The sequence below is a fragment of the Narcine bancroftii genome, chromosome 6 (assembly GCF_036971445.1).
Source record: "Narcine bancroftii isolate sNarBan1 chromosome 6, sNarBan1.hap1, whole genome shotgun sequence".
NCBI lineage: Eukaryota > Metazoa > Chordata > Chondrichthyes > Torpediniformes > Narcinidae > Narcine > Narcine bancroftii.
Window position 1 is genome coordinate 170,695,233 of NC_091474.1, and position 25,941 is coordinate 170,721,173.

Here is a 25,941-nt window from a genome sequence, read left to right on the forward strand (position 1 = left end):
TGGTTGGTAAAGGATGAGGAAAGACAGCGTGGAACGCAATCTGACCAAAAAGTGTGAAGGCCAAGCGTATTTTTAGGGTGAACGACTCGCGGATCTGAAAGGAATACACTAAGGTGGAGCCGAGGCACACTGAAGGCAATGCAGACCGCGTAGAGTGGCGTCCCCGCAGATCGGCCAGGAACACCAGAGCGTGGTGCGCAAGCACAATTGAAAAGTTAGCGACAGCAGGGAATGTTGACTGCATTGTCCAGTGAAGGGTCCAGCGGAACTGATCGTCCCCAGGGGAAGTGCGCAAAGGGACCTGAAAGAGAAGACACTGCACGGAGCTCCAGGAACGTGCCCGAAGCGATGAAACCGAAACGAGCCTGGCAAGCCGAAGCAGGCACGGACCCGAAAGCAACACGCCAAGGGGGTGCGCGGGCGGCCCTGACAGGGTGGATGCAGCACGATAGTCCAGCGGACTTGAAAGGGAGGACGACGTGGAACGCGAATAACCCGCGGACCTGCAAGGAATCCGCTCGCGCGCTGCGTCGCGTGAAGATCCCGCTGATTGGAGGGATTACGCCCGGCTGGTGTTGTCAGCGGACCTGAGAGCGTGACGGATGATCGGCCAGTGGACCACAAGCGGACCTGAAAGAAACAGGCCAGGGCGATGCGCGTGCGCACTGAAGGCAATCCGGACCGCGTCGGGGGTGGGGTCGCGGCTCTGGCGAGCTGAAAGGGTCAAGCGTTGAAGGCGTCGCGCACCACGTTAAGGTGAGTCTTCTGCGGATCTGATTGGGGGTCGCCAGGTCGAAGGGAGCTGAAAGGGAAATGACAGCCCAGGGCCCCAGCCGACCTGAAAGGGTGAAAGCGAAACGGAGGACTGTCACATTTGTGGCCCGAAATGTGAAGTTAATAAAACATTAAACACTAGTTTATTAGGTAAACTTCTGAGTGTCTTTTATTCTCCTGTTTCCTTTGTTCTCCTGCTTGTGTTCTATCTCTCTCTCTCATACCACGTGACTTCCGGTATATCTCATACATATTCAATATCATGACATCCCTCCTTTAATCAGAAATAAACTTTACCTTCACTTACCAATATCCCTCGGAAACATACAAACATCGTAACTATTGGTAATACTATAACTCAACTACATAAAGTTTAATTCCTACAGCACTCATACATGCACTTTATGATATAAGATTAAAATACTGTCCCAAAGTTCTTATTAAAACTATGGCACAAAGTCTTCGTATTGTTTGGGCACTTTCCGGTTTCGTTTCGGCCTGCCTGCGATATTGTCGTCGCTTCTCGGTTGTTCACTCTCAGCTTCGGAAATACTGCTTGCCACGGCTTCGAGTGTTTCTGGCGCTCTAGTCACTTCATCAGGAGTGCTGGTAACTGCCTCTGGAACATCATCAGGTCTCTCAGTTTCAGCATCTCGTATTGGCCTTTCAACCTCTTCGCTCGATGTATCTCTGGACTGGTACCTTTTTACATCTGAGACATTTCTCTTATACAGGACTCCAGTCGGAGACTTGACTGTCACCATACTGCCACTTCTGGATACGACAGTATAGGGTTGATGGTAATAAGGTGTGTCTTGCTTACCACCAGTTTCATGCCTCACTAGAACATTATCTCCTGGCATGATGTCTGAGTACTTGGCTCCACGTTTCGAATCTGTGTACAGCTTTGCTGCACCTTTCTTTTCAGCATCGTGGACCCTCATCTCCTGGTCGTCTCGGATTTCCTTTATTTCTGGCATTTTTGTGCGGATTTTTCTCCCAAAAAATGCTTCTGCAGGACTTTTTCCAGTGGTTGCATGAGGCGTTGCTCGATAGACAGCCACATAAGATAGCAATGTTTCACGCCAATTTTGTCCTTCTGCGTGTGCAATCCTCAATTGTTTTTCAATGGACTGATTTTGTCTCTCTACTTCTCCGTTGGCTTGAGGACATTTCGGAGTTACTTTATGATGGTGGATACCTGTGGTCCTCATGTATTCCACAAATGTCTCTGAAATGAATTGTGGACCATTGTCAGAGTATAATGTAACAGGTAATCCATATCTTGCGAATATCTCTGCTAACGCTTGTATTGTTTTTTCAGTGATTGTGGACTTCAACACCACGTACTCATAGTATCTGCTGTAGTAATCTATCACTACCATAATTGATTCACCCGTCGGTAAAGGTCCAAGAAAATCAACAGCTACGTCGATCCATGGTCCTGTCGGAAGTTGCGTACTCCGGATCGGTTCTGGCGGATTACTCCTACTTGTGATTTGACATCCATGACAAGTTTTAACAAATTTCTCTGCGTCTTTATCACAACTTGGCCACCATACCTTGGTTCTGAGGTTTTGCTCGGTACCAACAATGCCTAGGTGTCCTTCATGCGCTAAGGATACGATGTTCGGTCTCAATCTTTGTGGTATCACCAATCTGCAACCTCTCAATACACACTGTCCGAGGCAACAAAGTTCGTCTCTAATGGGAATGTAAGCCTTGTGAGTACACTTGTCCCATTGTCCACTCTGTATGCATTATCTTACTTCCATGAGTTCTGGATCATGTTCGGATTCTCTCTCGACTTCCTTCGTAGTCACAGCTTTCAGTGTCGCCTGAATAGCTACGAAGCGTACAAAGCTCTCTGTTTCTGTTCCCAATTCTGACTTGGATTGTGGACCTCCATCCTTCACCAATCTGGACAGCGGATCTGCAATGTTTGCTTTCCCTGCAATGTTGATTACTTTATATTTGTAGGGTTGTAGTCTGAGTACCCATCTCTCTATTCTGGCACATGGTTTGGATCTAGGTGCATAGATCACCTTTAATGGCTTATGATCTGTGATGAGTTCAAATTCAATGCCGTATAAATATGCATGGAACCTCTCACAGGCCCATACAAGTCCGACTGCTTCTTTTTCTGTCTGAGAGTATCTTCTTTCCACATCTGATAACGATCTGCTGGCATAGGCAATGATTCTTGGTCCTCCATCATGCATCTGGACCAACACGGCTCCTAAACCAACCAGGCTGGCATCCGCTATGACTTTGGTTGATGCCGCCGGATCGTAATATCCAAGAGTTTTTGCATCTGTCAGGCTTTGCTTCAGCGCTGTGAATGCTTTCTTCTGCTCAGATCCAAAATGAAATGGTACACTTTTCCTGGTTAGTTTCCTTAGTGGTTCTGCCACTGTAGCGAAATTAGGAATGAACTTTGCACAAAAATTGACCAATCCTAGGAAACTCCTCATCTCTGTTGCGTTCTGAGGTGCACGTGCCTCTGCAATAGCTTTCACCTTGGCCTCTGCAGGGTTTAGTCCTTTCCTTGTAAGTCTGTGTCCCATGAAGTCCATTTCTGACACACCGAACTGGCACTTGTTTCCATTCACGGTAAGACCTGCTTCCTGTAGTCTAGATAGTACACGCCTCAACCGTTTGTCATGCTCTTCCTTCGTTGGTGCATGGACTATGATGTCATCAGAAATGTTGGCAACTCCAGGAATGCCTTGAATCACTCGATGGATTTCATACTGGTAGATCTCTGAAGCTGCATTAATTCCAAATGATAGTCTCTTGTAACGATACAATCCACAGTGAGTCACAAATGTTGTCACATCTCGGGAACCCGGATCCAGCTCTAATTGATGATAGCCCCATTTCAGATCAATTTTTGAGAATACCTTGCTGGTAGTTAGTTCTTGAAGTATTTCTTCCACTGTTGGTATAGGGTGTCATTCTCTAATTATAGCTTCATTGGCCATTCTCATGTCAACACATAGTCTTATGTCACCCTTTGGTTTGGGCACAATCACTACTGGGCTGACCCATTGTGTCGAATGTTCCACCGGTTCAATAATGTCTTGTTCGATCAATTCTTTAATTTTGGCTTCGACTTTCCCACGAAGTCCAAACGGAGTTCGGCGCATTGGTTGTGCCTTGGGTTTGACCGTTTCATCTACTGCTAGCTTCAATTGTCGACCTTTCAGCTTTCCTACTCCTTGGAAGACTGCGGGGAATTCTTGCTTCATATCCTCGTATGACTGAATTGAATTGGCACAAGGTCCAATATGAAGTATTGCCAGGTCTTGCGCTGTGCTTCTACTCAGCAATGGTTCTCCCCTCTCTTCTATGACCATAAACTCTGCTTTGGTGTACTTATCTCCAGCTTCAACAGTTGCAGTAAAACATCCAATGGTCTGCAATGGCTTGGTTGCTGTGTTTGGATACAGTTTCTTGGAACACTTCTTTGAGGTTCAGATGATCTTTTTCCTTTCCAACTTCTCCCATAAATGTCGATCAATCACATTACTGTCACTGCCTGAGTCTACAATGACCTGAACTGTCACTCCACCAATGATCACTAGGACCTTCTCATGACGTACTTCATTCAACATAAATTGGTAACAACTCTGTTCCTCCTGGGTATCATCATCGTCACCGTCTATCTGGCGAATGGTATCTTTCTTTCCAGGATACTTTCCTTTCCCCCAGGCTTTGCCTTTGGAAGTTGTACTCTTCCTCTTCTGGTCTGCATTGGACTTGCTTTTGCACTTCTTTGCAAAGTGGTCCTTACCTCCACACTTTCTGCAAACTTTGCCTTTGGCCGGGCAATATGGGTCTTTTCCAAAGTGACCTCGGTTTCCACATCGATAACACTCCACATCCTGTGTCGACGTATATCTTGGCTGGTTATGGCGATGTGAGAGCCTCTTAATTTGCTGGCTTGAGTTGTCTTTCAGGGTCATGGTATGAAATTGCCCTTCAACAGCCTCTAATGCAGCAGCAATGGTTAAAGCATCGGTGAGTTCCAACTCACTCCCTCTTTCCAGTAGACGTCTTCTGAGTTTATCTGATCTGCAGTGCTGTACGACTTGATCCAATAATTGGTTGTCCAAATCAGCTGGCATGTAATTGCATCCAACAGCTAGCTGACGTAGTCTCGTCACGTACTGAGCAATTGTCTGGCCATCTTCTTGTCTCGTTCTCCGAAACAAATGGCGTTGAAATGTAGCATTCGGTGTCACTACATAGTGTGCATTTAATGCATCTACCCCTTTCTGGTACTCATCCTTTCTTCCAGTATTCAAAAGTGTCTTAAATGTTTCCCGAACTGCAGGTCCAGCAGTGAAAAGAAGTAACGCCCTTCTCTGCGCTTTTTGTTCAACTGTACCGGTATCTAGAAATAGGCCACGACTGTTGGCGTAGGATTCAAATTCTTCCAGCCATGCCTTCCACTTCACACTTACAGTGCTTGCAACACCAGTCGGGTCAAAATGAGCAATTCCACTATGTGTTAGAAAGTCACTGTCTGCACCCGCCATGAGGAAATATTCCAGCCCCAAAAGTACTGAGACAAAGAGAAAATTCTTATCACCTTGAAGTTGTCTGTAATCCTCTAATCTTGTTTAGTCTTTAATTTTCTTCAAGCTTCTTTCATGCTCGTTGCCAATGTCACATTTGTGGCCCGAAATGTGAAGTTAATAAAACATTAAACACTAGTTTATTAGGTAAACTTCTGAGTGTCTTTTATTCTCCTGTTTCCTTTGTTCTCCTGCTTGTGTTCTTATCTCTCTCTCATACCACGTGACTTCCGGTATATCTCATACATATTCATTATCATGACAAGGACGAAGGCGAGAAAGGAATTCAGCAGGGTGGGGCGCGAGCGGACTGGAGAGGGTGAAGGCCCCGCCGACTTGAAAGGAAGGTGCCGGGCAGGTGGGCAAGGTGATCTTAATGAAAGGCTGAGTGCCCCGGCGGCGCATGTGGGTTGATTGGCCAGTGGACAACATGGAGTGGCCCACGGAACTGAAAGGAAGGGGACATCCTGGAATGCAAGAGTATCTGAAAGGTGAAAGCAACACTGGCGAGCAGAGGAAAGTTTAGGGGAGATGCTAGAGAGTTTTTTTTAAAACTCAAAGTGATGCATGCCTGGAATACAGGGTGGTGCTGGAAGCTGGTACGAAAGGGTCATTCAAAAGTCTCTTAGATAAGCATATGGATGCAAGAAAGATAGAGGTTATGGGTGTGAGTAGGTTTACATAGTCGACACAACACTATGGACTGAAGGGCTTGTACTGGATTGTTCCACTTTCTTGGAGACAGAGTTCATTTCCTGAAGGACACAAGTGAATTTGATGGGGTTTTACAACAATCCTATAGTTGTTATGGTGATTACTAATAATACTGGTCGTTGTTGGAAATTACAGCTCATTAAATGAATGCAATACTTGCCACTTCAACTCCATGGAAAACGTATGCACTGTCCATTCACGCACTTGGAATCAATTGGGAATTCTGAGGCCAACACATTACAATAAGCAGGACGATTGTTTTCTAAAATTAAGGCTGCCGAGCTTCTTGAAGGCCAAGAGAGATCAGTGGATTGAAGAGATTTCTTCATTGTTTCTTAATTTTTCTTCATGTCTCATCTCCTTCATTCAGGTGGCCATTAGATGAAGGTATTAAAAATGCGGCTCCCATTCTGCTAATCCAGGCAGTTGCCATTTTAATTCACTTCAAAAACTTTACCAAGACTGTGCAGAAAATATTTACAATTTTATTAGCCCTGAGACCAAAAGCAAATAATTCTCCTTTGATTAAACTGTTGGTTTAATTGAATTGAGGTTTAAAATGTTATTTCCATCATTTGCTGTTGAAATAATATCAAGGTTGGGGTGGCCAAACCTGATTAATGTAAGAGCCACATATGACAAATTTCAGATGGTTGAGAGCTGCAAATATCACGTGATTGCAAGCCATACCCGCTAAAACTACTATTGTGAGCACCATCTGAGGATTCCTGCCTCAGCCAACATATTTCCGTGAGCCACACATTATGTGTTAAAGAGCCATATGTGGCTCGCGAGCTGCAGTTTGGCTACCCCAGTCTATGACATTGACAATGAGGTTTAAATCGGGTTTAGTGGGTTCACAGAGAAGTGAGACCAAGCACAGGCTAACAAGGCTAACAAACAAAGGATGATTTTTATTGTATACATGGGGAAATCGTAACAGGGAAGACACAAACGAACACTTGATACTAAAACAATATAGGCATTCACATTGGATACAGCAATCTCCAATACGAGTGACTGCCTACTCTGTCTCTCTTTATTACACATGTGCAGTAACTAGCAAACTCTTACAAGGCAGGGACTTCAACACACACTCCTGATTCCTTGTACGAATAGGGGGGTGCAGTTAAATGCTATGTATTCCCATGCAAAACTGCAGTCCCGCTTTAAGTGCATGCCTTACCAACGATTCCTTCAGCGATGTCCACAGTTTGTGACCTGGCATAGAGCAGCATTTGTAATCAGTACCAAGGAGCAAAGAGAATGATCTGCAGCACATGGTAGGCTTTTAAAGTGAAGTGAGCTGGGGAGTCTGGCCTAGGTAATCACTACGTGATTTAAAGGGGCCATTGGGCAGGTGTGCACTAATGGGTGAGCAGAGCCCAGGGCAGGTGATGTGACCTCTGACTAGGTTCCAGATGGAGAGGTCATATGACCCTCCACAATCCACTTTCCCACTAAGTTCCAGATGGAGAGGCCACATAACCCTCCACAATCCACACTACAATGCTAAAGCAACATTTTCCTGAGGATGGATCTCGGTCAAAAGTGCTGTCCAGAATACTCCGTTCTGCAAAGGGGAGGCATACTGCTAACTGTCTCACAGTTAATATCCACTGAACAGTGGATCATCTTGCTCATTTCAATCCAAGTACTTTTCAAATTATGTAATTAATATTAATTGCTGCCATGAAATCCTCTTGCAATTCAAGCACCAACAGTAAATTCCTCTGTGATATCCAAATTCAGGGCACAAGTTTGGAATGTTATTCATAGACAGCACCTGGAGTTTGGTGAATTTGCTGTGCCCCATTTGTTTGGTAAATAGGCACATGTTCTAGATCTTAGAAGAATACAGTTCATCAGGGATCAATGTTCACACTGCAGGCATAAATGAGGTAACTTGGTGGTTAGAGCTTCAATCAAATTTATTTGAAGGATGGTGATGCTGTAGCTCAAGTCTCAGATTGAAAAGCTGAACATTGCTGGGCTTTGACAGTATTCTCCTTGATCAATATTTTGCTCAGTGCAAAAAATATATTCTTTTGAACGAGAAGAGCAAACTGAACAATGAGACTATGGATAAACAGAGACATAAATGAACAATGAAGGGGAAGGAAAGAAGGGTATCTTAACTGCATTGAGAGTAGAGTACATTGTTCTCAAGTCATAGAACATGGAAACAGGCCGTTGGGCTACCACATCCATACAATTACATTATCCAGTACCTGCCTGAATCAAATGAAGTACTCATCCAGGAACTTCTTAAATGGTGTCTCTATAAAATTCTGGAGTTACCGCTGACCAGAAGCTCAACTGTATAAGCCAAATAATACCTGTGGCTATAAGACCAGGTTAAATATTATGAACCTTTGGTTAGTAACTCATCTTCTGATACCCCAAAGTCTCTTCATTATCTACAAGGCATGAGTTCAAGCATGTGAAGAAATACATTCCACTTACCTGGATCAGCATCGCTCCAACAAGAGACAAGTTGTTGAACATCATTCAGGGTGCTTGATTGGAACTGTATTCTACCTTAAACATATATTCCCTTCACTATTTGTGTAAAGTGACTGCCATGTGTACCAACTACAAAATACAGTTGCTTGCATAGGCTGCCCTGACAAAACTTCCAAAAACTGTAACCCCTAGCAATAAAGAACTCGGAGCAAGTGCACGAGAACATCAAATGCAGTTCTCCTTCAAGAGACACAATATCCTGATTTGGAAATATAATGCTGGCACTTCATCATTAATGGGTCTAAATCCGAGAACTCCCTTACCAAGTGCATTGAGAAAGTACCTTCCCCTGAAAGATAGCAGTGGTTCAAGAATGTGGCTTATTACTACCTTCAATAAAAGATAGTCAATAAGACAGTTGGATGACATGGCACGTTTAGCGCAACGGGATTACAACACTGACGACCTGGGTCCAAATCCATCGCTGTTTGTAAGGAATTAGTATGTTCTCCCCATGTCAGTGTGGGTTTTTCCTGGATGCTTCAGTTTCCTCTCATCTTCCAAAAAGGGCAGGTTGTAGGTTAAATTGGGTGGCACGGTTTTAAATGGCTGGAATCGCCTTCCACCATACAGTAAAAAAAAATCAGTATAGAATTCAGAATCAACTTCTTTATGCATATAATTAGTAGGGTATGGAATTTGATATGATAATGATAATGAGTTTATACACGTATAGACGCAAGTACTATGTATATATGTACCAAAAATTCTTATTTGCTGCCACCAAATATATACCTTGTTTAATAAAAACAACTTGAATACAAAATAGAATAGTGTGGTGCCAACCTAATGACCTACTCTAACAACTTCCTCAAATTTCCTGATGATAAACACACAAATTCTGGAGAAATTCAACAGATCAAACAGTGCTTTTATGTAGCAAAGGTAAAGATACATCACCAATGTTTCGGGCTTGAGCCCTGCATGGCCTGCTGAGTTTCTCCAGCTGTCTGTCTTTTTACTTAACCACTTTATCAACAGAATCCTGTGTTTTACCTCTTCAAATTTCCGTGCATTATCCTCCATTTTTTTCTGTTTAATTTACCTTTCTAATACTCTCATAGAAAGTCATGCCTTCACTACTGTTGCCAGCAGCAAATTCCATGCACTCACCACTCTCAGTGTGAAAAATGTACCTCGTACTTCTTACACTCCCCCCCCCCCCTCCCTGTTCTTACTCCCAAGCAGCTTAAAGCTATGTCCCTCATGTTAGCCATTTCAGCCCTAGGAAAATGCCTCTGGCTATCCACAGTCAATGCCTCTCATCATCTACCAGGTCACCCCTCATTCTCCATTGCTCCAAGGAGAAAAGACTAAGTTCACTCAACCTATCTTTGTAAGGCATGCTCTCCAGGCAGCATCCTTGTAAATCACCTCTGTACTCTCTCTATAGTATCCACATCGCTTCCTGTAATATGGTGACCAGAATCGAACACATTATTCCAAGTGGGATGAAACTAAGGTCTTATATAGATGCAACATTTCCTCACAGCTCTTGAACTCGATTCCATAGTTAATGAAGGCTAATATGTCTTCTTAGTAACATTATCAACCTGTTCAGCAGCTTTGAATGTCCTGTGTGGTCATGGATCCTAAAATATCCCAGTCCTTGGACAATACTCAGTCCTCTCATTAATATTGTATTCTGCCTTCAAAATTTCACCAACCAAAATGAACCACTTCACCCTTTTCTGAGTTAAAATTCATCTCCCACTGCTTAGCCCAGTTCTGCATCTTATTAATGTCCATTTGTAATCTTTGGCTGCCCTCCAGACTATCTGGAGGGCATCTACAACCATAGACAGGGTGAAGTCGGATTACTTGTTCCCAGTGATGGGGGAGACGAGGACTAGAGGGCATAGTTTAAGAATACAGGGTAGGCCCTTTAGGACGGAGATGAGAAAACATTTTTTTACCCAGAGAAGTGTGAATCTGGGGAATGCTCTGCCACAGAGGGTGGTAGAGGCAGATTCGCTGATTATGTTCAAAAGAGAGTTAGATAAGACTCTAGTGGGCAAAGGAGTTAAGGGTTATGGGGATAAGGCTGGAAAGGGGTACTGATGGTAGTGATCAGCCATGATCTGTAAAATGGCGGTGCTGGCTCGACGGGCCGAAGGGCCTACTCCAGCTCCTATTGTCTATTGTCTACTCTTTGCTTTCTGTGGGCAAGCCAATTCTGTATCCACAAAGCAAGGCCTCTTCTTTCCATGCTTCCTTATTTTCTGAATGAGTCTTGCATGGGGAACCTAATGAAATGCCTGACTGAAATGCATTAGCACTACATCGCCACTCTACCTTAATTAATGTTCTTAGTTACATCTTCAAATAATTCAATCAGATTCGTGAGACATGACCTTCCCCTGATAAAGCAATGCTGACACTCCCTTATCAGATTATGTCTCTTTAAATGCTTGTATGTTTTTTCTCTTAGGATCTTCCTCATCAACTTACCAACCATTGAAGTAAAACTCACTGGTCTATATTTTCCTGGGTTATCCCTACTACCTTTCTTGAATGTGGAAACAACATATCCTCCGTCCACTGCTAACTCTCCATTTCCTTGTGACTATGCAAAGATTATTGCCAGTGGCCCAGCAATCTCCTTCCTTCCTTCCCACAGTATCCTTGAATAAATTTCATCAGGTCTTGGCCACTTATCTAACTTCATGCTTTTCAAAAATTCCAGCGCATTCTATTTCTTAAGGTCAACACGCTTAAGCGTTTCAGTCCACTTTAAATCATCCTCACAATTGCCAAGATCCTTTACTCTGGTGAATAGTGAAACAAATTATTTATAAAGGACCTCCACTACCTTCTGTGACTCCATGCACTTGTTTTCACTAACACCCCTGTAGATTGCCATGGGATTTTCCTTAATTTTACTCACCAAAGCCTTCTCATACCCCATTCCAGCTTTCTTCAGCACTTTCCTGACAATCTTCTAAAACCTCTCGTAAACTTTTCTTCTTAACTAGGTTTTCTACATCCCTTGTACATCCTTGTTCTTTCATCTTACCATCCTTTCCCTGCCTCAATAGAATATACTTGTGCCCAGCACCATGCATATGTTCCCTGAACATATGCCACATTTCTGCCATACATTTCCTGAGTACATATCCCAATTTATGCTCCCAAGCTCCTGCCTAATAACATAATATTTTCTCCTACACCAATTAAATGTTTTCCCAAATTGTCTCTTCCTGTACTTTTCCAGCACAGGGGTAAAGGAGAGGGAGTTGTGATCACTTTCTCCGAAATGTTCACCCACTGAGAGATCTGACACCAAACCTGGTTCATTTCCCAATCCCAGGTCGTGTCGCCTTTTCTCTAATTGGCCAATCTTTAATGTTTTTTCCTTCTCTGTTTTGCAGTTAGTTATTTTCATTTCTTGATCTGTTCACGTGTACAGTTTATCGCGCTATCAATAAGTGGTAATTCTGCCTCACTCACAGGGTTGTATGTGATGTCATGTATGCTCTTTGACAATAAATCTGAAATGTAATATTTAAATTAAATTTTAAACTTTTTAAATTTAGACATACAGAATGATAATAGGCCATTTCAGCTCACAACTCCATATCACCCAATTATATCCAATTAACCTACAACCCCCAGTATGTTTCAAACAGTGGGAGGAAACTGAATCCCTCAGAAGAAAACCAAGCAGACTCAGGGAGAACGTACCAACTCCTTACAGATGGAGAGGGAACCCTGGTCCCAATCACTGGCAATGTAAAGGCAATGCACTAACCACTATGCCAATCACGGTGTCCCAAATTATGTCAGGAAACCTTCCTGAACATAGGATGCCATAGGTGCTCTGTGGTTATTCAGGGATTAAGGTGGTATATGAGTATAAAGAAAAAAAAGTTGAGAACCACTAATCTAAACCCTTCACTCTAAGATGGTGCCAATCAATATTAGGAAAGTTAAAATCATCCTTCACAAGAACTTTATAATTTTTGCACCTTTTTCAAATTTCTCCCCCCCCCCCCCCCCCCACCTTGAGGTCTCTGTTACTATTGGGGGAGGGTTATAATATACACTCAGTAGGGTTATTGCCTCCTTGCTGTTCCTGACTTCCACTCACTGACTCAATAGACAGCCCCTCCACTACTTCTGCTGATGTGATAGTATCCCTGATCAGTAGTGCCATTCCCCCACTTCTTTTACCTCCCATCTTATCCTTATTGAAACATTTAATAGTATACATTAAATTGCCCCAGTACAGAAAGATAATAAATATAAAATATAGATAATAAATATTCATTGTTATAGTGCAGAAAAGTAAGTGGCATTTCAATGCAAATAGGTCTTTTTGTGGGGCTGGAGTAGTTTATGATTAGGGTAGTAAGGGTAGGTTTAAGAATTGGAAAAAATGTTCTTGAACCTAAAGGCGCTGGTCTTCGGCTTCTGTACCTTCTGCCTGAAGGTGGCAGCAAGAAGAGGTTGTGATGGGAGATCTGTTATGATGTTGGCTGCCATCTTGAGGCAACACCTCACATCAATATCTTCAATAGATGGAAGATGAACCCTGTGATGGGCTTGCCTCTGTTTACTACATTCTGTAGCCTTCAGAGTTCCTGGGCACTTGAATTCCCAAATCGGTCTGTGGTGCAACCAGTGAGTATACTTTCCACATTGCACCAATCATGAGTATATGGGAACAAAGTAGGGGACTAAGAACACAGCCTTGAGGTGTACCTGTGTTGATTCTTAATGAAGGTGAAGTGATGTTGCTGGCTGGAGTCTGCTGATGAGGAAGTCAAGAATCCATTTGCAGAGTGAGGAACAGAATTTCAGATCCATTTGTTTGATCCTAGGTTATGCTAGTATGATGGTGTTGAATGCCTAGTCAATAAACAACAGCCTGATATAGGTGTTCTTGTGGTCCACATGATCGAACACAGAGTGTAGGTCAGCAAGATAGTCTCTGTTGTGACAATAGGTGAATTGAAGTGGGTAACAAAGGTTGATTTACTCCATAACCAACCTCTCAAACATTTAATAATGAAAGACATTAAGTGCCACTGGCCAATAGTAATTGAGGCAGGTTTTCTTGCTCTTCTCGGCTGTAGTTCTGAGGAATCCTACTGATGCTTTTTGGAGAGAGAAATGAATGGAGGGTCATGCTGATAAATATTTGCAAGGAAAGACAGGAGGAAGTTCCAGTGGTGTACAAATTATCGACTTGACCGATGGTGAAAAATAGCCTTTTACTGTGCAATTTATCTGTACCATTTTTGTTTTGAGTTAAGCTTGGTTCTCGGGATGTGGGGAATATTTGGAATTTTAGAGTTAGCCGTGATCCTTTCATACCCTCAGTGGAATGCTTTCTCAATGTAAAAGCTGCAGTCTCAGAGCAGTGTGGAATTTGGAGCATCACTTTCCTTTCAGTCAGCTGCAATTGCCCGCATGTTGGAGAAGAAGGTGTGAATGGTATTGTTGCTGATGTGCTAAGTGCAAAAATGCAGCAAGCATTATCATTCGTCCAGCTGTGGTTCAAATTTTGTATGGAGGGCAACAAAAGGCACAGCAATGAAAATTGATTATTGCTCTGGTGATGTCTCATTCTGTCAAAAAGAAGTATCATAAAAGTTTGAACTCTACTTCCACTTCATATTAAATAAATTTAATTTATCATGTACATTTAAATTAATTCTACCAAAATTATGCTTTTTATTTAATCAATTCAATGAAATAATTGAAATCCATCAAGCAAATAAAAAAAGTGATTTAAGTCGTTTTCATGGCGTCATGTAACTAATATCCACAAGAGGTCACTAATTGTATATGAGCAGCAACATAGGTGTATAATAATTCAACACAATCCATTTTTTTGAAGAATTTTTCCTTCCTTTCCCAAAATAACAGGTATTTAAATTTGCTTCCAATTACATCACTATCTTCGAACATCATCTTTCTTCATATTGGATGTGTGATTTTGAGGTCTATTTAATTGAGGTAATATACAACATATTTACTGCACTCTATTCTATTTTGTATTGTGATCTTGTGATTCAGTCTCACTTTTATCATTGAGTTCTACCTTGCCATACCACTGTGAAAATCTTCATTAATGGTTAGGTAAACATGTGGTGGATAAACATATAACAGAGAGATTTCCTGCAGATTATTTGAACTACAGCAGTCAGAAATTTATAAATAAGCAATGAAACAATGGGAGCTCTCTCGATTTTAGTGGAAAAACAACAAGTAATTCAAAATAAAAATCATATAAAGGACACACATGTAAGTGAACGCATGCGCATGCACCATTTAGTGATCAAAAGTAAAACAATATTGCTTGGAAATTGGATCAGATATACTGTACTAAATCATTGTATTTAGACCAGGGGTCTCAAGCTTGCGGCCCGCGGGCCAACTGCGGCCCTCGGGACGATAGTTTGTGGCCCCGCCTTAATATGAAAGTTTAATGTTAGTGAGGCCCGCGAGTTTGATATGATTGGCACTTTTCAGTGTTGTGTGCGGAGCTGAACGAACCTACCAATCACAGTGGGGTATATTGCTCTCGGGGGCGGGACATTGGCTGGGCTTATTGCGAATATAAGCATATTTGTGTGCATTTTCTATTTGTCATTATATGCACGCGGCACATGCGCAATTTCCGCAGCCGCTCCCGCTTCACGCGCTTCGGCGCGTGAACTTCAATAAGTCCAAGGTACAGGTCCAGACTTACTGACGAGCATCTTCAAGCCCTACTGAGGGTCTCAACTGCCTCCTCCCTTAAGCCAAATGTGGCTCGGCTATGCGAGAGGAAGCGCTGCCAGATCTCTAGCAGTAAGAAGTAGGCAGAAGAAGTTGTTCATAACAGTTTATGTTCAATGTTCAATGTTCCATGTTCCATTCATGTTCAGAAAGTTAAAGGTTAAAGAACTGTTAATACAGACATTTGAATCTGAATAATAATAATTACAATAATTACATTTCTCCAGTCAGCAACTATATGTGGTTTCTTCAGTCTTCTATATTATTTTCATTTTATTTATTACTGATTGATTTTTTTTTCTTATGAATTGTTAATTTATTTTCATCTTATTTTGTGTTTAAAAAAAAATAATAACGACATTTGATAACATTGGAATGTTTTTGTAAGAGCTTTTCTTGTGGAAAACCTGATGCGGCCCAGCCTCACCCAGACTCTACCTCCAGCAGCCCCCGGGTAAATTGAGTTTGAGACCCCTGATTTAGACACTGCATGCTGTTGAGACAAAAATGCTGGAGAAACTCAGCAAGTCACACAGCATACTTTAAGTAGCAAAGATAAAGATACATAACCATTGTTTCAGGCCTGAGCTCTTCATCAAGGTATGAGGAAAATGCAGACAGGCATCTGAATAAAATGGTGGGGGAGGGACAGAGGCAGAGCACAAATCCACAGGCAAGAAGTCATAGGTGGATATGGGTGGAAGGGGACAAGAGAAAAGAGATGAGAAGTGATAGGGGAAGTGGATAGCTCTGAATGGAAAGAGAAGGGGGAGAGCTGGAGGGAAGGGGACAGAAGGATGGAGAAGAGATGGAGATGGAAGACTGATCTAACAGAAATCGGAGAAGTCAATTTTAATGCCATCCAGTTGGAGAGTGCCTCGTTGGAATATTAGGTGTCATTCCTCCAAATAATGGCTAGTGATGACGAAAGCTTGAGGGCAATAATTTATGGTGAGAAGGAAAAGGTTTAAAGGGGATTTGAGGGTAAATTTTTCACACAAATAGTAGTTGCTCTCTAGAAGTGGTGGAGGAACAACACTGACAATATTTAAGAGATATCTTGACAGATATTTGTATGAGCGCCACATAGCAGGAAGTTCTGGAATAAGGCAGGAAACTGGATTACTATGGTTAGTCACAATGATCAGACACAGTGGGAGGGACAAAGGGGTTGTTCTGCTCCCCACAACTCTATGAAAGTTGTGAGGACTCCACACTAGCCTGTAAGAGACTGGTGCAGACAAACTGACGTTCATCTTGAAGAAACTACTGGCATTTTGGTCCTGATACTTTGGTGATTCTTTTTGTACCAGCCAATATAATGGGGGAATGCACTAATCAGCTGTGGAAGCAGGGTATAAGCCTTGTGCCACAGGATCCATACTTCAGCGAAGGGTTGACTGTTGCCTGGCACTGTGGACTCTCTTGGGATGGAGTCAGGAGTGCACCCTAGAAACATTGCATTCACCCTGCGGAAATTCTTCTGATCCACAACTCATGAATATCCTGTCAATAAAAATGTCTGTGTCTTTCATGGGAGTCCTTGCAATACTAGGAAGCTGGCAAATCCCAGAGCTACATTCTCCTCATTGAAATTAAAATAGATTAAATAATTTCTTCATCAACTCTCTGATGCTGAAGAGAGCAAGAAATTGGGAGGAATAGTCACGGTGCTGGGAGTTATCCTATGACAAGGAAAATTTGGGGTCAGCTTGACTTTGATGTCATGAAGAGAACAGCCCAAGCGTGAAATCATGCCACATATTTCAGTGATGACTGCCTTGGAAATATGGTGTCTGCCAATATATTGGAGAGGTCCAGTTAGAATGTTGTGTCTTTGAAATCTATGGGAAAGGTTTCTTTACACAGGGACATATCTTTGCCTGCTGTCTTAATGCCCCTTGTTCCAATGCCATTACAACAGCCATATAAATCCAGGGATAGATGGTGTCAATGAGACACTATTGAGGTAGCAATTGCACGAGCATATCAGACGCTAAATACAGGAGAACATCTTCACTGTTTACTGTAGTAAACATTGGAAGTTGTTTGAGTAGCCTACAGTGGAGGGACAGTGGATAATCACCTTAAAAAGCAAAAATCAGAAGGATTTGTCCTTAGTTCTACTGAGATTGTTTCTGCGTGTTGAATTTTCAATCTTTGCTTCAATTTACGAGAGTATCATCAGAAAAGGACATTGTGTGTACTGTTGCATTGTTAATGCAGATCTAAAATGGAGGAAGGATTAGGCATGCCAGCATGGATCACAACAGGAAGTCTACTATTGTTACCTGGAATTGATTGATAGCATGGTGTGTAATCAAAACTGAATTGCATGGTTTTAGGCCAACTTCTAGACATAAAATTGGAAACTAAAACTTTGCTGTGCTTTTTCTTTGTCCTTTGTTATCCTTGCATGAATTTCCTACTCAATTTTCATCTGTTTTGCAATCAAATCCAGCAAAGGGCAGATTGGATGCCTGAAACAAACACTTTCCTGAACTCTTTGAGTATAACTAATCAAACAGTGGGAATTCCTGACAAAAACTTTGAAAATACATTTTCCTTTGATTTTCAATAATGTAGCCTTATTTGATGATAATGAGCTAAATTTGAAAGTAATTGATTTTCACGTATAACTAAGTAAATGACACCCTTTGAATGCCTCCTCGCTTACGCTTTACAGAGAATGAGTAAAATCTGCAACAATTATGTCTGGTTAATCCTTAGTTTAACAATTTTGACAGGCACATGTGCGTGACGATGCCACAGAGGTGTTATACATGTCCAGGATGCGTGCCTGCTATTGAAGTTAGATGCATTACATTTGCAATTCAGAGGTCTGACATCTGTTGCAACCTCCTTTGTGCCTATAACTGGAATACATGCTGCTTCATTCTTTTATAATCTGTTCTCTGAAAGGCAAGATAGTTAGCGCTACACAGGAGACTGCAGATGCGGGAATCTGAAACCAAACACAATCTGCTAGAGGAATTCAGCGAATCAAGCCACCAACTGTGTGAAGGTAAGAAAGTTTTGTTTTCATTCCATCACTCCCCTCCAACCCACAACTGCCTGCTCTACACCACACTCTGATCTTTCTGAAACACTTTAATACAGGGGTGACCAAACCACAGCTCTTTGACATGCAATGTGCGGCTCGCGGAAATATATTGGCTGAGATCAGAATCGTACGAGCTGGTGGTTCTAGTGGGCACAGCTTGCGATCACATGATTGTTGTGGCTCTCAAACATCTGGAGTTTATCGTACATGGCTTACACAATAAGCAGATTTGGCCATCCCTGCTCTAATGCATGCTGTACTTCCTGCAACTCGTCTGGTACACAATCACTGCCCGGAGACCAAACCGCTCCTGCACTGAGGCAGCATATTTCATATTTATTGTCAGAGTACAAACATGACATTACATACAACCCTGAGATTCTTTTTCCTGCGGGTGAGGGAGAATAACCACCTTTTGGTAGTGCAAAAAAACCCTCAATGTTCACATGTAAACAAATAAAGAAATGCAAACAAACTGACCTCGATTCTGGCGTTAACCTCTTTTGGCATGCATATTGCATTGGGATTCTGCCTGGTTCCAATTCCTTGACCCCAAAAGTGTCAGGAAGTGTTATTAAATAAAGAATGAATTAATGATCAACAGAAAATATATTTTACTCATATATTTAACTATTCCAATTAAAATGAATACAATTGCTCCGTTGCTCTTCAATGTAGTTTTGTATTCTCTCTGTTGCCTTTTAACTAAACTTCCTCTTGTATTAGACTGGTCTATGCTCAGTCCAGCCCACTGCCTGTGCTCAGCAAACCGACCTGCTGGTCAGTCCTTTGTTATCCTTGCATGAATTTCCTACTCAATTTTCATGGGACAAGCTGTACAGCAGACATCTTTTCTGCAGTCCTTCTGCAATGCAGATTATGACCAGACCTCAGGGAGTGAAACCTGAGGCCCTACACCAACTCTCATCCTAACAACTTTTAACAAGACTGACAATATTGCTGACTCCCAAAACCCATGACAAGGCGCTCATTTGTTGTAAGTGACCAAATCCTGATTAATTTATCTTCCTGGATTTAAAGACTGTCTGCATCACTTAAAATAAAGGAACATTGAGGCCCAGTAGGATTGCTGGCAAAAATGAATGGGAATGGTATAAGAAATATTGGACCCCTTGACATTTTGAGGTTGCTCTGTACTTTTTAATGAATGTAATAGAGAGCGATGACCGTTTTCTTATAGAGACTAGGGGATCCTCCAGACATTCACAGGAAGAGCAGTAGAAGAGGGGTCAGATGAGAGGTTACTGTGAGAAAAGCAGCCCAAAATCCAGGGTCCAATAATTTCACACACAAGCTCAAGGTGAATAATAAAACTACAAATGTCACACCCTTACCTCACGACTTCCACACACCTTCATCTATTCAACCATGGAATAAGACTTATTGAAACACATACTACAAATTCATTAATTAATTTCCCTGTTTCAGGACAAGGCAGCATTGTCAATGAACTGCTAAAGAACAGAGACAATGCATTGTTTGAGCACGGTGGAGGAGGAAATGTAGGGAAATTCATGGCCCAAAGTGCTGCTGAAAGCACTGAATTTGATTATGTTCTCACCTAATTCCCCTTGTTTCCCATTTCCCCCGCATCCTATTCTTTCTTTTGAATCAGACAGGGGTATATCTACGAAAAATAGTGCCTATGGCAAGCTCTGAAATTGTGCCCCTCTATCATGGTTCAATCGCCTCTAGGGCCCAGCAGCACCCCCGAATCCATGGCTGCCATTTTGCAGGCCTGAGTGGTGGCCCCGCGCCAAGCCGTGATGCCACAGCTGATTCTTCTTCTTCTCCAGCTCCACCTGGGGAGAATCTGACTTCGATAGAAACTGCTGAGTGGTGCCCCCTTCAAGTGGCACCCAGAGCATGTATCATACCTTAGATACGCCAATGGATTCAGAGGCTGCAGGTAATGTAAGCATGTATGCTTCATCCCCTCTCCCCAAAAAAAATGCCTTTTACTTCCTGTGGACACTGCATGACCTGCTGAGTTTCTCCAGCACTTTTGTGTTTTGTAAAGTCCAAGAATCTTGAAAACATGGTCAAATTCAGAAACAAGTATAGAAGTGCTGCATGCCCATCCAGTAACTTCTTCCAATATTTATGCATCTCCACCTGGTTTCTAAACAAAATAATTTGAAATAAGTTGGCACTGATAGTCCTACCTTCATAAACAATTAATTATTTTGATACAAGCCTTACCAACAGTGGCCTTTTAGCAAAGGACAACAGGAAGATCCAAAAAAAGTACGTATACATCCATGCCAAGGAAATCCAAACACACAGGTTCAGTCAGCAGCAAAGTATTTGCTAAATCAGGCCCATCAGTTTGTGTAAGATTCTATTTAAGACAGCACCCAAAATGATTGAAAGTTGAGGCTTCCTTCATCATGAACTTGTATTTGTTCATTTTAGCCACATTTTACACCTAATGCAATGTCAACCAGTTTCTTCTCTTGAACCTTGTATGATCTCAGTACATGCCTTCAAGATTACATATTATGCAACTTAAGTGGTGACTATCAATTAAGTTGTAGAAAGAAGAACCTGGTCCATGCCCTAATTTATTCTACGTTTTGAAAAAGCAAAACAATTTTCATGCTATTTGTTTTGACATTATATATTCTACTAGACTCCTTGAACCATTTTCTTTCCACTCAGAAACTACTTTAAGTATATCCTATGCCATAGGTGCTCTGTGATTAGTAAGGGATTGCTTAAGGCGTTATGTGGGTGGAAAGAAAAAGTTTGAAAACCACTGTTTAAATCGTACCTAATTGACTCGTTATGTGCATGATTTCATAACTCCAAAGGAAATGGGCTAATGACAATTTTTCTCAAGCAAAAGATTTCAGTAGCAATTGGGCCTAGAGCTGTGATTCTCAACCTTCACTTCCCACTCACATACCTCTTTAAGCAATCCCTTTCTAATCACAGAGCACCGATGGCATAGGGATACTTAAAGTGGTATGTGAGAAAGGTTGAGAACCACTTCCCTAAACTATTAAAAAGGTGTACCTATAAAAATATCAGTTATGTAGTTGATGTGCTAATAATTTGTTTTGATTTTAGATCTGACTTCAGAAATTCAGAACATGTGGAAATAGGAAGAACCATAAACTTTCCAGGCAGCAATAAAGCAATAATGCTCATCATGGACTTTGAAGAAAAGCCATTTATAAAGTTCAAATCTGTGGCATCACTTTTATCTTTTCCTGCTTTCATTGTCAGATATCATCTCTAAAAGTGCTCTGGCATTCAACAATAGGGATATCATCGTACAAAGTGAGCAGCCATTCACAATGAAGCATAGACAGTAATCCAGGAAGTGAAAAGCAATATTTCTGACTGACTTGAAATGTTTTTTACTGAGTGTGAAATAGTTTTACAAACACATGATATGAAGATAGAAGCTGATATATCATAAACAAACTTTAAAAATAAAATAAAAATTCATTTTTATTTTAAAATCCATTGAATTTTGAAATATTTATCTGAGGGAATGATAAGCCAAACATATAAAATTATTTAATGAGGGCCAGAGTGGTAATTAAGTAATAGTTATGGCTCAATATGCCATTAAAATTCCTTTAAATTTATGCAAAGAACCCAAACTATCTGCATTTTAAAGTGAGAATAGTTGATAAATAATTGACATTTTGGTGAGTTTACAGATTTATAAAGATTATGTTAGAAAGGTTATCAGGAATATAGTGTTAATCGATTATGATGGAGAAAAAAGGAAGGTGCAAAAACAATTAAATATACATGCACGTTCTCCAATGGTTTCTTTCAGATTTCCTCTATTATGACAATGAGCGCTAATGTTATCTCTTATTGCAAACCCTGTGTTTTATCCCTTGTGGTGTTGATTATGTCTGTCCTGACTTTCACAGATTCTTAGGGGCGTCCGCTACAAGAGCTGTTTAAAGAATTCCATGATAAGGTGCTAAGTGATTAGTGATGAGGTACACCTCCTTTGGTAAGCAATGTGTAGTAAATTACTTGCAAGGAGAAACAATAAAAATAGCATTTTTAAAAAGAGATTTAAATGAAGCATTGCTTTATATGACCAATAATCATGATTATTCAATGACAAAACTTTGAACGTGCCTTAGTGAGGACTATAATTGAATGAAGGGGAAGATGTGTTTGAGAAAGCGTGCCTTTCAGATGAGGTACAGGGACAATTCTGGCACAATGACCACCATTTTGAACAATAAGACACAGTTTCATGCACAGACCAAATAACAACAGATAAATACCAGACATACATATATAAGGCAATTAATTTATAAAGTATTATTACTAGCACCCATTAAGTGGCAAAGACACATAATACACAGACAATATCCATTAGTAATAGTTACTAACAATGCTCTCTTCTAACTACACAGAAGCTCTAGTCACTGGCAAAGCATCTCATTTTCACCAGCTGATCATCCCTTTTCGATGGACTCTGAACTCGGGTACAAATGTGGGATCTGTTGGACTCCTTTTGGGTAGGAATGTACCCAATCTCAAAGTGTCTTGGGGAAAGTTATAGGGAAAGCCATAGCTGAGAGAGTTAAGGAGCCCAAAGGCATTTGGCAGACTATCTGACTGGGAGTTCAACACTGCCTATGGAGTTAATTTATCTCTTAATTTTTGTGGAGTTTCTTAAGATAAGAAAATACATGATTAGATAATTGAGTTTGTGACATTAGGCCCTTTCAAATTGCCATGTAAACTGGGGTTAACTGGGCAATTTGCTCAGTTGGTGATCCAGGACCGTGGCTACTTGAATGGGTCCAACCGAGTCAAAACCCAAAGGTGTCCCAGACCTACCTCGGAGGTAGTCAGTGAACCCAGTAAAACTTACCTGAACCTCCTCCTCTGGTGATTTGAAAGGGGAAATGGCGGACCCAGTTACCCTCGTGACATCTGCGCTTGTGTGTGTGCATCAGAGGGAAACTACTGGCTGGCTCAATGTAGGATGCTGTTGTGGTGCTGCCTTGACGTCCCACTCTCGTGGTGGTGGGGGGGGGGGCGGAGGGGTGCAGCTGCCGTAAATGGGGAGAGGTGCTGGTGCAATCGGAGTGGGTGCTGTGATGTGCCATTGCTGCGAATGGGGTGGGGGTGGGGTTGCTGCCACAATATCCTGCTCCAGTTCACTGCGACAGGTCAATGCGGGACTGAGGGCGCAAAGGCCATCTCCTTACCCATAATCCCCCATGCTGCTGGAATAGCTCTGGTGCTGGCCCCCTTAACCAAAGAGACCTCATATGCCAGTGGGCAGCATCCCCCCCTCCCCCCCCCGTTCGCAGTAACCACCCCCCTGTTCATGGCAGCATCACATCTTGACACACCCCCCGGTTGCAGAAGCTCCGCCCATTCACAGCAGTGGCACATTGCTGGGAGGGGCAACTGATGACCAAGAGCGGGTGGGGGGGGGAGGGGGAGGAGGCAGAACTGAGGGCCAGGAACGGAGGCGAGTAACCAGGAGTAGGGGGAATTTAGGAGAACTTTAAACAGAAAGTGATTCCCTGTGGGGCTGGCTATGACTGTGTGGTGTGTCATTCACCCCATCATCGCAGGGGCGGATCCCCCTTAAATTGCCGGGTTGGCGATTTAACAGGTAGGCTAGGCTGCTATTTGAAAGGCGCATCCTGCCCATATGACCCAGTAATCTCACCCGGGTCCCACGAGGGCTACAAACACGTTTCAATTTGAAATGAGATTTTTCTGTATTAGTCTATAACATTTCAGCATTGTACTTTCATTTATAATGTAGATTTACTTACTGGTTCTTTTTGTAGACTTTAGCATGTTTAAACCCTTTTCCTTTGTGACATATTTTTCACCTAGTCAATCTAATTCCAGTCTTACTCATCAGTCTTTCCTTCATGAAATTTAAAAAGAAATATTCATGAAAATGCAGTAACTGAATGATAACCCAGAGAAAAAGTTACTTCTTGCAACATGTTAGAACACGACAGAAACAGTGATGTATACAGAATGGTCATGAAATGGTATAAATGATGGATAATATTAATTGAACAAAGCAAAGTGGTTATCCAGAATAAAAACCATTATTATTGAGAGTCATTAACAAATATTCCATTACATGAAAGTGGAAAATATGATTGGAAAATTTAAACATTTTGATGACCTTAAATGAGTTCCAAACTCAATTTGCCAGTCTTTGGTTAAATATGTGAATTTCTCAAAATAAAGCAGAATAAAAAAAAATTGCTAATTTGTTTATTGTAAATGTTGATAGATAAAGTTTAGTCTAATTTTTATATTTAGTTAACTGTGTCACTAGAATTTATGTCCAAAGACAATAAGCGTACACGTGAAACACGTAGACCATATTTTTCTAATCCAATATTTAGACATCTTGATTGTATACTGTGTGTGTTAGTAATATACATAGAAAAGTAAAAGAGAAGCTACGCTGAATAAATGCCAAAATGTTCTAAAAATCCTGTATTTATGGAAATTACTATTTAAAAAAAAAGTGTTTTCTATAAAATGGAATAGCAGGTCATCTTGTGCTAATTGGACCATAAAGGTGTCTTTTAATAGGACAACAGGGAAACTTCAATACACCATGAGATAATTAGATGTGTTGTTTGGAAAAAATTACAAGTGTAATGATGTGTATTTGTCTATCCATGTCTATTCATTTTATCATTCCTATTTTTAGTAAGTATATTGCATATAACTTCAATTAGTACATTTTATCAATATTAAAACAGTGATAAAAATACAAATTACAGTTACACCTTTTCACAAGATTATTTTAGAAGATGTTGACATTATGTACTGCACATTGGAGTAAATGGAAGTTAGTATTACCCCAAGGTTGCCTCTATCTTTTACGTTACTACAAATACTCTCACAGGATTTTAACCAAAGACATCAGTGGCAATTTAATGCCAAGAAAGTAAAACTCTTGTTAACTTTTCATTTCCTGAACAAGTCAGCGAACACAGCTGACACCATCACAATATGCCTCAGAGAGTTTAAGCCATATTTAAAATTGGATCAAACATTCATACTGAATCACTTCAGAACAGCAGGTTACCATGTGCATAATTATTTAAATATTCACCTTGGAGTTTACTAATGTCATTCTAACTTAAATGTATGATTTATGATATGATCAGATAGTAATTTGTAAATAGTAAGAAGCATGCACATAGTAACCACCCATTCTATTTTGGTAAGTCTTGGGAAATCAGAAATGGACTCGAAAACAAATGCTTCTGTGAAATGACAGACCATTGTTCTTTTCAAGAGTGCGGCCACAGCAGAGAGTATGAGCTGATACTTCTAAAAGTGTGCATCACTCTCTCAATTGGACATTGCTGGTGGCAAATCAGGACGGCGGGTTTGAATTATTTTTGGTTTAGGAGAATTCTTCGGTTCATCCTCATCCTCTGCTTCACTATCACAGACATGGACCACCACACTGGGAGTTGATTCAGTCCCTGCATGTAATTCATACTTCTCTCCTGTGAGAAAAAAGGGAAAAAAGATCAC

The 25,941-nt window shown here is 41.4% G+C and overlaps 2 protein-coding genes and 1 long non-coding RNA gene across 11 annotated transcripts in view; 1 reads left to right on the forward strand and 2 right to left on the reverse strand.

Moving 5' to 3' along the window:
- The window catches only part of enpp5 (ectonucleotide pyrophosphatase/phosphodiesterase 5), a 35,447-nt gene extending 34,850 nt beyond the window's left edge, over positions 1-597 (reverse strand). Inside the window, exon 1 of the mRNA XM_069886734.1 lies at positions 504-597. The gene's annotated coding sequence lies outside the window, so the exon portion shown is untranslated. The remainder of the gene's footprint in view (positions 1-503) is intronic.
- On the forward strand, positions 338-24,878 carry LOC138736744 (uncharacterized). The gene is made up of 3 exons (XR_011340541.1): positions 338-756; positions 18,249-18,351; positions 21,484-24,878. It is a non-coding gene; the product is annotated as an uncharacterized lncRNA (long non-coding RNA).
- The window catches only part of rcan2 (regulator of calcineurin 2), a 331,626-nt gene continuing 327,445 nt past the window's right edge, over positions 21,761-25,941 (reverse strand). For all 9 annotated transcript variants that reach the window (XM_069886741.1, XM_069886745.1, XM_069886744.1 and 6 more), the window contains one exon: positions 21,761-25,913. In XM_069886741.1, the coding sequence (XP_069742842.1) occupies positions 25,753-25,913 (161 nt within the window). In that variant the 3' untranslated portion in view covers positions 21,761-25,752. The remainder of the gene's footprint in view (positions 25,914-25,941) is intronic.